The sequence below is a fragment of the Podarcis melisellensis genome, assembly GCF_964234715.1.
Source record: "Podarcis melisellensis genome assembly, chromosome: 1".
Lineage (NCBI taxonomy): Eukaryota > Metazoa > Chordata > Lepidosauria > Squamata > Lacertidae > Podarcis > Podarcis melisellensis.
In genome coordinates, this window is record NC_138528.1 from 104,485,571 (window position 1) to 104,500,920 (window position 15,350).

The 15,350-nt window shown below is 41.8% G+C and overlaps 1 protein-coding gene across 2 annotated transcripts in view; it reads right to left on the minus strand.

Moving 5' to 3' along the window:
* ACVR1 (activin A receptor type 1) overlaps window positions 1-15,350 on the minus strand; it is a 70,587-nt gene that overhangs the window by 29,393 nt on the left and 25,844 nt on the right. Inside the window, exons 1-2 of one of the 2 annotated variants that reach the window (XM_081929195.1) lie at window positions 4,243-4,360; window positions 3,800-3,873 (exon numbers count right to left, since the gene is read on the minus strand). In XM_081929195.1, the coding sequence (XP_081785321.1) occupies window positions 3,800-3,866 (67 nt within the window). In that variant the 5' untranslated portion in view covers window positions 3,867-3,873; window positions 4,243-4,360. Of the gene's footprint in view, window positions 1-3,799; window positions 3,874-4,242; window positions 4,361-15,350 lie in introns of those variants that run through there. The other variant, XM_081929194.1, reaches the window with a different exon arrangement.

Sequence of the window (15,350 nt, forward strand, 5' to 3'; positions counted from 1 at the left end):
TTTACTTAAGATTTCAAATGGACTCCACAAATAGCGTAGCCGTGGTCCTAACCAATAAGAATTACCGGTGGCAGTGGCGTAGCGTGGGTTGTCAGCACCCGGGGCAAGGCAAGTAATTTGCAACCCCTAGCCCGTGGATTTGTGCCCCCTAACCCATGGATTTGCGCCCCCTAACCCTAACCCCCAGATGTTGTGCCCGGTGCGGCCGGCCCCCCCTGCACCCCCCACGCTACGCCACTGACCGGTGGGTGGGTAGCAGGACCCCATTCCAGTTCCTGGTCCAAAGGCAGATATGTTGAATCTGGAGGGGGACTGGGTTGGGGCTTTCCCTTCCCATAGGAGTTGCTCAAAGTCCCACAGCACCTTATTGCGTGGCGAGTTCCCGCCCCCCACCAGGATAAATAAAGACACGAGACACCATCCCAGGCAAGCTTCGCACCTTGAGACATATAAACTAATTTATTCAGGCCATCACTAAAGAATAGCTCTAACTTGTGTTAAAATCCTTTATCTCCCCCTAATGATGGTTTTTGTGACCAGTTCACTCTTTTGAAATAGTTTTCCTGGCATTGCTCCTTGACATCTTGTCAAGAAGATGACAGACAGCCTTCTCAATAGTGCTGCCCGCCCTGTGGAACTCCCTCCCATCAGATGTCAAGGAAACAAACAACTATCCGACTTTTAGACGACATCTGAAGGCAACCTCGTATCGGGAAATTTTTATGTCTAATGTTTTACAATTTTTTTATGTGCTGTAAGATGCCCAGAGAGGTTGGGGAAACCCAGCCAGATGGGGCGGGGTATAAATATTATTATTATTATTATTATTATTATTATTATTATTATTATTATTATTTCACGAAGATTTTTGTCTCTCTGCCCTTCGGCTGTACTGGCAGGGGCTGTAGTCAAATAGCAACTCAGGATCCAAGCTTTAAAGAGCTGAGTTGGATTTTGTTAACCCACAGAATAGTGCCTCTTAGTGAGGTCAAGTAATGCCTGGCTTTTCAAGCATGAAGAAATCTATACAGATAACAGAAAGACTATATAATGTGTTCCACAAGACGTTCTTGGGACTTTCAGAGACTTTCGCCTGTATGTTCACCTCTGACCAAAGCAAGTCTGCAGGCAAAGCATAAGTCCTATCACTAATCGAAAGGGAGGGGAGATAGGAAAGCAGCTCTCCATGCAAAAAAATTGAACATCTCAAGACAAAAACAAAACATGGAAAGGATGCTTGACTCATGCTGATCCACATTTTCCATCTACTTTCTACCCTAACTTTAAGGACAGGCCAAGCGTTCAATGCTTCAGTTTTTGGGACATGTTTTCCTCTCAGTTTTGCAGCTGAAAAAAAATGGTGTTGTGTCAGTGATCTATTTATACAGCTAGACAGGCATACTGAGGTTGAATTACCTCATCTTCCTCCCCAAATGGTTCTTTTTCAGGAAAATCATTACAGCAGCAGCACTCAAGAGTCCACAGCTACAATCCCCTCATTTTGTTTGAGAAGTTCTATCATACTAGAACGGCCAACTGCAGGGTAATAAAAAGGGGAATAATCCCACTCATCTTGAAATTCACCAGCTCTCTTAAAGCAATGTTGCATGCACACATTATTTTAAAAATAATATTTAGAACATGGGTAGGGTTATCCCTCTGGTGTGTTTTTTTAAAAAGCAGCAATGTATTTAATTTCCAAGTAGCTAAACCACAAATACATGAAATGTTATCAGATTGATTTAAAGAAGAAGAAGAAGCCAACGTTTTATTTCTGAAATGTGTGCCGTTCCTTTTGCACATACACAATTGTATGTGGCCATATGTGGAGATTCTATGTCCTCTCTCAGAGCTATAATTTCCAGAGTTGTTTAACAGGCAATTCCTCTTCAGAAGGAACTCTGGAAATTGTAGCTCTGGAAGGGAAATACTAGTCTTCTAACAACTCTCAACACCCTTAACCACAACTCCCAAAATTATCTGGGGGAAGCCATGGAATACCACCAGAGTAATAGGCCCTGTTCTGTGTATACTCATGACCATAGGTTTTGCAGCAGAGATTAACTTTCCTTTCACACAGAAAGAAGCAAATCTCTGTAAGTCTGTCTAGTACTTTCTGCAGCTTTTGAACCTTTCTATCAGCATCTTCTAATTCCAAATATAGAATCAAGCAAAAAGTTGGTGGTAGAAGGGAGTTCCTGTAGAGAAGATCATGCTATAATATAACCTTCTAAATCAAAGATTTGGGGGGGGGGGGTTTAATTTCAGGAAGCAGCAATCATTTTTGTAGCCTCCCTATAAAAGTTAGGAAAGGCTAGCAGAAGTTCATGTGCAAAAAACCCCTGAAAAAAATAAACAAACCCATGCTTCTCTCTACTAACTCAAGTTAGTACCATTTATGTATTTATTTAAAATATTTTGAGACAGCCCTTCCAGGGTGGCATACAGTAAACATTCAAATTTAAAGAAGAAGTACAAACACAATGGAATCTGTCAGACAAGCAACAGGGGACTAAAAGGATTAAAAGCCAAAGAGACTTTAGCACAGTGGTGTCACATTATAGAGAAGAATTTCATTTTGCATATATGGAAGCCAGAGGAAAGACTATGGGCAATGAAACCATAGCCTACAATATGCAGTGGTTTAAAAGCAGACATATATTTCATTCAGAAATCTTAGTACATCTCAGCAAGAGATTCACCAATAGGTTCATAATGAATAATCTTACTCTGGTGCCACATAAATGAGGAACCACAAACTGCTAGCTATCTAAGTGGGCTTGTCAACAGTTTGCAGCCACTATGGAAATAAATTTGTTCTCATTTTCATTTTCTTCCCTTTGGATCTGACATTAACACACCTACTTATTCACCCACCCTTCTATATGAAGCAAACAATGAACCGAACAATGGAAAGAGAAACAAAATATGAACAAGGGCAAAGTCTATAAGGAAGTATCAAACTAGAACATGGGCCAGGATAGGGTGAAAGAGGAAGCATTTGCCCAAGATTTAAAATGCATAGACAGAGATACTCTAGAGGGGCTTTGAGAGGGGATTAATATTTTTTGCTAGTGCAAATTATGTCAACCAAGTATTTTTCACAAGACATTATTCTGCCATCTAATGAGACTCATTACATAAATATATAAAGGCAACCAACAGATGTTCTCTTATTAGCTTTAATGCTAATACCTTGCTACTTTTAATGTGAGGGTGGTGGAATAAGAGAGTCTGGTGAAGGGTAGATAATAATTTTTTGTAATTATTATCATTAAATTGTGAGATTTACAGGTTTCAAATCTGGCCCATGAAGCCAGAAAGGTTCCCCAACTGTAGTTTAAAGGGATTTATTTTGGCGGGGGGGGGGGGGAGGTGAGCAAAGCAAGCAAGTGTGCAACCCCTATCCTTGGTAAGAACTTTCTGTCCCTTCCCTCACAAATATTCACACTCAGGAGACAGCAAGTGTGCCGCAGAAGAAGAAAAGTACTTGGGTGGTAGAGTGAATGAGTCAGAGGGAGGAAAACACACTTTGTCCTCTATTCCCTCTCCAAATTTATGGTACCCACTACTGTACTCCAAAATTTACAACACACACAAAAATCCTGTAGTTTCTGGCTTCCTTGCTCCATATTTGCACTTTTCCTCCCAACAGCTTGGCTTCTTGATTGCCCCATACAAGGATGTATGCAAAAACTTGGCATCTGCTCCCTGCGACTGATGAACAACCACAGTCCTTCTGTGACTTGTCAGGCACTAAAATAACCAACCCAGGTTTTATACCCCCCTCATAACTTACCTTCCATGCTGGGTGAAGGAAAAGATACCATTACTAGAAGAGGAATAATCAGAAGTCCATTTATCATTGTAGACCTAGAGAAAAGGAAAAAAAAAGATTATTGCTTTCAAAATAAAGAGAGAACTACTTGACTCAACTGCACACCTAAGATTAACACTGCCAACTGCCTGAGCGTCAATTGCCACTTGTTGGGTTTACCAAGACCCTAACTCTTTTCAACAACGATCTCTTAAGACAGACTTCAAGAGCCTTCGGAAGAGGGTGGATTCTGCAAGGGCAAAAGAGAAGAAAAAAGGCTTCTTCCTGAACCGAAAAGCTAAGTGTGTTCACAAGTCAAAAAGGGAGTATACATGTCCACATATCCTTGGCCTTTTCCAGTCAAATACATAAGTCCCAAAGCGGTTTGAAATTCACATCACAACGACAGTATCAGAATATTTGACCTGGGAATATATCGCAAACCGTGTTCAAAACTCCAGGGAGTGATGAGATCGCTGTCTGCTGCCTTCCCTTCTGACTCCCTTTCCGTCTGGAGGAGGAAGAGTTCCAGCCTCTAAAGTGAGACTGGTGGCTGCCTGGCCTGCCTTCCCTTTCGGCTCCCCTTTCCCCTCCCCTCTGCTCAGAGTGAGATTGCTGCCTTCCCTTTCAGCTCCTTTCCCCCTCCCCTTCCCTCCAGTGGAGGAACAGTCCCAGCCTTGGCATTTCCCCCACAACCAAAGTGTCCTGCTCCCTCCGTCTTCCCTCTCTGGCTGCTCCACTTCAGCTCAAGTGGGAACAAGCTCCCGTTTCGTATCTACCCTTGGCTGCTCCTTATCTCCTCAATAGGTGGAAGGAGGACAAGGAGGGTTCGTTGGTCCTCCTACCCTTTCCTACTTTCCCCACAGGGTGAGGAGGCAGTGTATAGGGAGGGGAAGGCTTCTCCTTATGAGGCTCTGGGTGTGGGGGTTCCCGCTCCAGCATCTCACTCTTCCTCGGCTGCTGCTTCCTCCCCACCTCTCTCTGTCTAGGTAGCAGTTGCAAGGACGTTACCCCATTCACCTCTATGTAGTTCCATCCTTATTTCAGATATTGTGATATATTTATACGTCACAATGTTTAGCTGATGATATATCACAATGATGAAAACCGGATTATCACCCAGCCCTACCAGCCAATCCTACAGAAGGTAAGGGCTTTCACAAGCATGTAATAATTTATTTTATTGGAAAATTGTATTGAGTTGTCAAAAATGTACAACAAACCAAAAACAATATAAACAAAGAACATTATCTACAACAGCATTTGGAGTGGTATTACAAAAGTTCATATCACAGAATATCTGAGCAAGTGCTCAGTGATTCAGAATAGAATTCAGAGAGTATGTCCCAATAAAAGCAAATGTTCGTAAACAGAATACAAGCCATTTAGATATGCCCTACGCAATGTAACCTGACTCATTGTAGGTTGCAGTAAATGTCCATTCTTGTTTACATAAGAAGTAAAAGGCTACCATATTGCAACAGATTCGTCTTCTTTACTTTTTTCACTAACTGCTGATTCTGTTAAGCTAATCTTTCTGACAACATGTCCCATGTCAGCCAGCCTTTTATAGACAATCCAGCCAACTTGGTCTGCTATCTCAACTAGTGAAGAATCTAATTTGAAGAAAACCAGGAAAGTTGCAGTGTGCCCAGTATCTGCTTCTATGTGAGAGGTGCACTAGTCTTGTATAAACTGTGCAGTCTATAAATGCCTTTAAATATTGGCAATGTTTAGCCAAATGGTTGAGATATATGCTCTAGGATGGGTATCAAAGGGGATTCATATGTCACCACCCATTTAGCCTAACTTTTCAGAGTGCTAATTGAAGTTCTAGAAATGGGGTTTCAATAACACAAGCATGTATTATTAGGGCTCCAAACAAAATGTCTGGTATTGCTTGAGTTGATCAGCTTGCCGACCCAGTATATCAATAAAAAGGACTCCAGTAGGAAGCCATGCTGAATTGTATGTGGCATTAATATTCTATCAGTCAATACTGTCCAACAACATCTGGACAGCCATCGGTTTGTTCTAGAAAGTTAAAATTGGGAGAAGAGAGGAATCTGTATCTGTCAGAGATGTCATTCCACAAAAGCAGTTCCAAACAACTGTGACTTTCGTGAGTTGTTGCACCAGTGATCTTAGCATAGCCTCTGGGGAGGGAGCGCACACCCCACGAAAAACTATGACAGCTAGCTATATCTTATCAGACACAATTTCTAAGAGGCAAGTCGGTGTGCTCTGAATTGGGATAGGCCCTTGCTCTTCGCCCTTTCTCACTAGGGGTCTAACCCACTCACCACTGTGGTCGCTGGCAGATTACAATCCAGACTGAGAAAACTGCTCTCTCTCATTTCTCATAAGATGGGCTGAGAGCCACTGTGCCTTCTTTTTTTCTGATGCACAATAATAAATTATTATCTCTCCCTGAGAAGCTCGACAAATGCACACACATCTCTGTCAGCACTGGAAAACCACTGGCGGGATAAGAGCAAATTGATGCTGTTTGAATTAGCTCCTATGCTTCCCAAATTGCTTGCGTGACAGCACTGCATAGAACCTCAAGGGGAGGAGAAGAAGGGGGCTTGGCAAGGAAGATGGCAAAACTGCATCCATCGTGAACAAGTCCCACTCACCTTCACAACCCACCCACAAGTCACTATGTAATTACTTCACAAAGCCACAGATGTCCCAACTATAAAAATACCCCAGCAGCAGTGGTTTAAGTGTTTTTATAGCGCAAGGGCAGATAGGCCTTAAATTAGCTCCCATTCCAAATCCATACTCCCCACACAATTCAAACACAGTTTACTTTAAAAAACAAAACAAAAAAACACCTACCTCTCCTCTGTTCCCACAACATTCAGGCATGAAACAAACAAGAACGTAGACCTCCCACTTTCTATTTTCAGGTAAAGGCCTTACCTCTGTGACAAAGGGCATGGTTTGCATGCGAAAGGCTGCAATGCAAAAAGACCGGGCATTGACCCTTGTTTGAAACTCTGGAGAGTTCTGCCGGTCGGCATAAAAAGTAAGGTAAAGGTAAAGGGACCCCTGACCATTAGGTCCAGTTGTGACCGACTCTGGGGTTGCAGCGCTCATCTCGCTTTATTGGCTGAGGGAGCCGGCGTACAGCTTCTGGGTCATGTGGCCAGAATGACTAAGCCGCTTCTGGCGAACCAGAGCAGCGCACGGAAAAGCCGTTTACCTTCCCGCCGGAGTGGTACCTATTTATCTACTTGCACTTTGACGTGCTTTCGAACTGCTAGGTTGGCAGGAGCAGGGACCAAGCAACGGGGGCTCACCCCGTTGCGGGGATTTGAACCGCCGACCTTCTAATCAGCAAGTCCTAGGCTCTGTGGTTTAACCCACAGCGCCACCCGCGTCCATAAGGTACTGTGAACTAAATATATACTGTACAGTATAAGGCAGTTTTCTCTGTTCACACTAGTTCTTGTATCTTCCCCTCCCTCCTGTAACATCAAGTCAGAAATGAATTTTCTATTTGTTTCCTCCTCTCCACAGAGAGCAGCTTTTTTAAATGAACTCCAGAAGATGGCGATTAGATTTGAGTGTTCTCCGAAGGTCACATCCCAGAAAGAACATCAGCATGTAAAAGTGGTTCCAGACTTCATTCAGCTTTCTAGGCACAAATTGGTGAAGAAAGTATTGAAAAAAAATACAGAATGCACCAAATTGCCCACCTGATTGCGAAGTTAAATAGGGGATCCATCCAAAAGGAAAGTAAGCAAGTGAGAGATATAACCTCTTTGGTTAAAAGATGCATGGCTTTGGCTAGAGTGATTATGAGCCATGATCAGGCATGCCATCCATATGCTGTACAATATACATTTTAAGCAACTATAAGAATATATATTAATGATTTATATTAGAAAGATTACAAACAAAATATGGAGTCCAAGGAGATACAAGGGATTTCAGTGCAAACCCAACTGATATAGCAAAAGTCGTGCAAATTCCTTTGTGAAAGAAAGCCTTATTTTCATTTTAGATATCTAGCAATACTTTTTTGACTCTTTAAAACCAATCAGGCTTTGGCCTATATGCTGTCTAAATGCTGTTCCTTCAAATGTTGCACAAATAATTACCAACTAAGACACAATGGGTAATAATACCCAATGTAAATCATACTCAGAGTAAGCCCATTGAAATGAACAGACTTAAGTCCACTGATGATCACTGGGGCTACTCTGAGTCATCTAGTCCAAACCCCTGGCAAATAGCCACTCTGGTGTGGCAACCGTAACCTAGGTTTAGTTGCCATTTGGCACCTAGCTTATATATCTAAATTTCTAACATTGAAGAGCCTAACCACAATCCTGGATTTGGAGAACACACTAAGCTAAGCCAAACCATAGCTAGTTGCCACTGCACCAAGCTAAAAGGTCAAGGGAGGAATAAAAAGAGTGGAAACTCATATCCGGAAGCCACCAAAACTACATGGTACTGGTAAATCATAATTTAGCTTACTGTGCTGTGTGAACCAGGCTAATAAATGCAAACTAATTGTGTTTTTTATGCACCTGGAGAAATTATCAACACAGCTTTCATTGTTAAGTTGCTGCACAGATTTCGTAAGAACAGCAACAAAAAGAATAAGGAGGAATTTGCAACATCAGCTTGCCTGAAATTCAGATTCTCTGTCCTAGGGATATGGAATGAAATACTATTTGTCTTATCAATAACCTTCCTTTTAATCAGAACAAATGGTTTAAGCAAGAATTGAAACAAGAAGGTCGACAACATTTCTTGTCTTACTTCCAAAGAAAACAAAGATAAACTAAAACGCTTATTTTTCAAAAAGAGAGTCCAGCTCCTTTCTACTGTATGAAGTTTTCTAAAACAAGCCAACACGCTGCCTAGGCAGTTGACAGCCCACCAAGAAACTTTTGGAAGGGATGTCAAGATCTCTTCCTGGCTGCCATTTTGCTCAGAGAAGGCAGGATCTACTGTTAAGACTGTTAATTCAAGCTGGTTAAAAATAAACCTTGAAAGAAAGCCTATTGATTTTAAACACACACACACACCAACTCCACGCAAAGAGATGCCAAGAATTTCAGACAAAAAAAAAGTGAGGTTCCGCCGCTACCTTTCCCTTAGATAAAAAGGAAGCCCTTGGAAAGGATGATTGTTAAAGAACGGGAGATTAGAATTATGGATGTTTGGAGAAGAAACACAACCCTCTGGACATCAGATAATTGAGCAGCCTTCTTCTGCAGCAGGCTGGGGGGGGAGGGAAGAGGGAAGAGGAAGGGGGTCAAAGATATAAAAAAGGTGGCAATGAACCAAGACTTGAAGCTTGAGAGATTCCTTCAGTCCTGCTTTCTATTCCTAATAGACACAACCTCTAGATATAGTATCTCAGTAGAGGCGCCCCAACTCTAACCAACAGGATTACTTACCCAGCTTTGATTTCCTATCTTGCTTGCTTTGAATTTAAATATGAATACTTCCATCTTAATGTAGCCATGGCTGTTATGTGTGCATACAATTCCCACCCACCCCCTCCCAGGAGAGACTTACAAGAAGTCCAATAAAACCCATCTTGAATGCACACATTCAATTTTCCCCCTGTACCTTGCTATGGCCTCTTAATCAAAACTAGTTTTCTACACACATTGCAAAAAAAACACCCAAAAAACATAACAGACTACTTTATATCAAACACTTTTTCAAGTCTCAAGGCTTGGATTCTGACAAAAGCGGCTTCTGTTAAAAGAAACAGTGTTGTGCTCACAGAAGAGACCCTTCTGCGACGGCCACTCGCTTTCCATTCATGAAGTGACGTTAGAATCCAAGCTGCATACGTCACTCAAGACACAAATATTAGATAGTGGCATTCCTCACAAGAAAAACAGCACTGTTGCTATCATTTGGCTCCCCCCATCACGTTTTAGATATCTCTGCACACACAAATCTATGAATGATTTTGTTTTAGAAGATTAGCAAACAACCTTCAGTAGCTACAATTGTGCAAGATTACCAAAGCTAAACCTTTAGTATTGCCTCACTGTGTTGGCTTATATGTCTGCACTACACAAAGGTTTTGAGTAACTTGTTTCGTCAACTCTCTAAGCTTTGTGTAAAGCTATATATCTTGTTTGCATTGCTAGCAATGTTTCCATCTGATGAAGCAAGGACATATGATGAGGTGGACTCTGGTCCACAAAACTGTAGGCAGTAATAAATTTGTTTAGCCTTTAAAATGCTACTTTGTTCTTTTTTCAGTTACAGACTACAAAAAAATTATCCCTCTGGATACAGTTAGAAAATTGTATAAAATTGCAGCTTTAAGAGTTTTTTTGGGCGGGGGGAACCCTCTAAACCAGGGGTAGGCAACCTAAGGCAGTCCGGGAATCAGCGTGTTTTTACATGAGTAGAATGTATCCTTTTATTTAAAATGCATCTATGGGTTATTTGTGGGGCATAGGAATTCGTTCATTATTATTTTTTCAAAATATAGTCCGGCCCACCAAATGGTCTGAGAGATGATGGACTGGCCCATGGTTGAAAAAGGTTGCTGACCCCCACTCTAAACTCTATTTTCTAAACCCAAACGCTACCCCTGGCGTGGTAAATGCAGCACAAACTGTACTCTATTGTAGCATCAAAATGTGTATCAATATTTGCCAAGCTGCCCTTTTTTAAAACAAGGAAGAAAGGTCCAGACAAAAAGCTTGTGGTTGATTTACTATATCAATTATTATTTAAAGTATTAAAGTTTGGGATATTTCTATGATATCATTTAAAAAAATTATTTTAGCTGATAGTGTGTGGTACACAAAACCAATCTATAAACTGCCTTGAGTCCCTGTGCAGGGGGCGGGGAGCTGGGGCTTAAATCTTAAATAAAAGAAGAAGAAGAAGAAGAAGAAGAAGAAGAAGAAGAAGAAGAAGAGGAGGAGGAGGAGGAGGAGGAGGAGGAGGAGGAGGAGGAGGAGGAGGAGGAGGAGGAGCAGGAGCAGGAGGAGGAAGAGGAGGAGGAGGAGGAGGAGGAGGAGGAGGAGGAGGAGAATGAGAATACAGGTTATTCAGTTTACAAATGTGCCCATGGGCCCAAAACAGTTGTTGACTGCTATAAAATAACAAAGCACACCATGTGCACACATGTTCACTGTGTCTATACCCCAGAATTTTGGTTGGCTTCACTTCCTAAAGTGCAAGTAAACACACACTCAGTGGCAGAGATAGGCACCCTGGGAACGAGAGAACTGCTTCTCTAACATTTGTATGGCCATACAATACTGGGTTTAGAGTACTGCTCCTGTGTAAAGAGTTCATATTCCTACTCATTCCTCACCTTGGCCCAGTATACCTGAAGGAGTATCTCCGCCCCCAATGTACAGCCCAGACACTGAGGTCCAGCTCCAAGGGCCTTTTGGCGGTTCCCTCACCGCAAGAAGTGAGGTTACAGGGAACCAGGCAGAGGGCCTTCTTGGTAGTGGCGCCTGCCCTGTGGAATGCCCTCCCATCAGATATCAAGGAAATAAACAACTATCTGATTTTTAGAAGACATCTGAAGGCAACTCTGTTTAAGGAATTTTTTCCCTGTTTGATGTTTTATCGTGTTTTTAATGTTCGGTTGGGAGCTGCTCAGAGTGGCTGGGGAAACCCAGCCAGATAGGTGTAGTATGTATGTATGTATGTACGTATGTATGTAAGTAAATAAATTAATAAATAGTATTATTATTATTTTCAAAGTAAACCATCGGTTAAGCTGAAACAAGTGTGCAATGTGGCCTGTGTGTTGCTGGCTAAGGAAAATTAAGACCTGGATCACTAAACCGAAAACACACACAGCTCTGCCATAGATGTTCTCATCTTGGCTAAAGCACTGCTAAAGTATATAAATAATAATAATAATAATAATAATAATAATAATAATAATAATAGTGTGTGCCAGACTCTCGTGCTGCATCCCCCTCACATTTCAACAGCTCAACACACACACACACAAACACACACAGCACTTATGGCAGTTACGATGCTGAGCCAGCTGCAACCCGTGCAAGACATGAGTAGGTCTTCAATCAGCTCTTTCGTTAACTTTTGTCCATATTTATCAGGGGCCCCGATAGCCCTTTCACCTGCAACCCTTGGAACCATAAGGCGATGTAGATGAAGGACATGCTGGTCTAACCACCAAGATACTTAAAATGTGTTAACAATGCGTTGCATTCACACTTACAGAGGAACTGATGCCATAAATAGAAGGGCAGGAATATTTCTAGCTGATGGAATTTCCACCCCTCCTTTTTCCAAGAAGTTACCAGTTGCTATCTGTGTGTCTTGCATGTTTATGGACGATAATCAACCAGAAGAGGGGCATGTTGGTTTTTTTGGTTTTACAAAAGAGAGGAATGAGGTAAGTCAAGGTATACTTTGTTTTTGAATTTGTAAGGAAACATGGCAGATGGCCGGATAGGCCAGTAGAGTAAATCCCAACAGTCCCTGCTCTTTCTACTTGACCAATGACAGCTGCACATTCTGGAAGGCAGGTCCCCTAGTTCCCACATTACAGTGGTACCTCAGGTTAAGTACTTAATTCGTTCCGGAGGTCCGTTCTCAACCTGAAACTGTTCTTAACCTGAAGCACCACTTTAGCTAATGGGGCCTCCTGCTGCCGCTGCACCGCCAGAGGATGATTTCTGTTCTCATCCTGAAGCAAAGTTCTTAACCCGAGGTACTATTTCTGGGTTAGCGGAGTCTGTAACCTGAAGCGTATGTAACCTGAAGCGTATGTATCCCGAGGTGCCACTGTATTATCGATCCCATATTGTCCACCAATTTTTGAAGAGGAAGGTGGGTACGGCATACAGCAGCTCCCCTGAATCTGTTGTTGTTGAACTACTACAACCCACCGCTCTTGACTGCTGCCCATGATGGAAAGGGCTGATGGGAGTTGGGAGTCTCAACCAAATATGGAGTGTGGCAGGCTGCAAATGACCAATCCCATGAGCGGTAAGTCCATTTTTTAAATATAGGTTTTAAGTTTTTTCCACTTCTGCCACCCTGAAATTATTCCAGAGGCTTAATATCAGACAGAATACTTCAAAAATGAGAAAATAAAGTCATGAGAAATACTTGAACCATTCTCCTGAGGTAGCCCTCTCTTGGTGATCTGCCCTCTACCCAAACACTTTGTTGCCAGTCAGTCAGCCAGTGTTCATCTCTGCAAAAATTCAGCAAGCTTACTGCTTGTCAGGTTGACTGCTTTCCCCCTCACTCTGCTGTTACAGGGTTAAACAAATGCTAAACCAGGAGGAAGCCAGAAAATACTGGCCCACAAAACTGCCTTATGTTTGAAATTCGTACATTATAGTCCTCCCTCCTTCTCCTCCACCTCCCATCCCGGACAGTATTTTTCTTTCAGTTAGCTGGGGGTGAGGGGGATGTTTATCTTATTGGTATGGAGGGGGAGAGAGAGAGAGAGAGAGAGAGAGAGAGAGAGAGAGAGAGAGAGAGAGAGAGAGAGAGAGAGAGAGAGAAATTGGATAATTTGCAATGTGACTCAGATGCACAGCTGTTCATTAAATATATCCACCAAAAATACAAATATAAGCAGGGAAAGACAGTATAATGTGCTTGGTGGGGGGATAGCAGGCTAATCGTAAAAAATAAAGGGGGGGGGGAGAGAGCAAGTTTAAAAAGGTTGCAGCAAGTCCCCAGAGAGTAGGCCATCTGCAAATATGATAGACTACGCCAAGAATACATTTAGAAAATTTAAGCCAAACATTGCAGCGCAGTATGTGTGCATGTTCCCCAGGCTCTTTCTGTGCACCTGAAAATAGGTTGCTCTCTTTTTTTCCGTATTTGCAAGCAGAGGCTGGTTTGCTCTTTTTCTTCCAGAAAAAGCAAGAAGCTGAGGGAGAGCATCCAAACTAAAAGTTCAATTCTTGTATTTAAAAAATGTAGGGCAGTTCCTACAGGTTATTCATTCCAGCAAATCTGTAAGTATCCACACTCAAGTAGTTAATCTGACAAAATGAATTACCCTTTAAGTTGAAACACAAGGGTTTAAATAAACAAGGAAGAATCAATATCCCTGTCACAAATAGGCAGCATATATATGTAAGCGTTCACATCTCCTCAATTCACTAATCATGACAACAGCCCTATAATGTAGGCCTCTATCATTATCCCTATATATTGCTCCCAGTATGTGATGGAATATGAACCAGGGATTTGCTTACATTCCTCATGCATACCAGCTCTGAGGGGAATCCATTTTACAACCATTCGTACCGTTCACACCTCTACATCAAGTGTTTGTATGGACACTTAATTTTGTATTAGGAGTGCCCCGGTGGTTTTAATTTGCGAAACGAATCCCACCAAAATGTATTACTGCAGTTTCAGTCTGGAGGAAGACAAGGGCTCAAAACATCTGCAAGTCACAAATGGCAGCTTTTCAAACACACACTATGTAAGGATAAGCATGTTTACTTGGAAGGCAGCCCCTTAAAATTCAATGGGTCTTATTCTCCAGTAAGTGTTTAAGATCTCTATGTCTCAATTAAAATCCTGCTTCAGTTGCTTTCAAGCTGCACCTCTCACTCTTCTTTGCTTCCTTATGTGCTCTCCTTATGCGCTCTCACTTCTGCAGGAGAAAGCAGTGTTCTGTGTATATCCAGTCACAGCAAATGAAAACACACTAGGCCTAGTCAGGCATCCCTCCAAACTGTGTAGACGCAACCAGGTGGAAAGGCATGTGCACTGGCCCTGCCACCATCCTCAACCATTCAAGGAGCATGGTCCTAGGTGGAACATTTTTGCACGTTCAGCTGAACGCACTTTTGAGTTCTCCCCTCAACTGGGAACCCTGTGCAAATGGGGTTCTTGGTCACAGCCAAGATGCTGATCAATGTCCAGCTGAACATGCAAACAATCCTAATTAAATCCACTCCATTCAACATGGAGATATATACACACAAATACCAGTTCTGGGTCAGGGATAGCATGCATCATTGACCATCATTGACATTATTTCCACATGCTGTCCTATACATATTTGGAATAATGCCTTAATAACGTTGCTTCTGTAACACATCACAAGTTCACATAAATGACACTTTCATGCTCATTACATGAGATAAAACAGTGTACATGGATGAGTTTGTCTGTCACATACCAGAGAAGTGACACCCAGGTAGGAAAATGAGTGTATAAGGTAATACTTAACACAGACTCACAAACTAGTCCACAAACACTGCCCTATATTGTTATTTGATCAGCTGCTGCAGAATAGGTTTTGTTTGTTTCAATGAGATATTAAAACACCTTGGGTGTATATGACGTAAACAAGGCCAGAAGGTGGGTTTGTTTTTGGTAGGGTTTTTTTTTACAAATAAATATATTTCATATCTATTGTGTTAAAATTATGGGTTATAAAGCGTTATATGAACAATAATTTTATATATGCTCCCTGCAGATGAGCATTAATTAAAAAACTGAGAGGTTGCTAATCAGTTGCATTTTTAAAAGTAAATATATTATTTTCACAACTAAT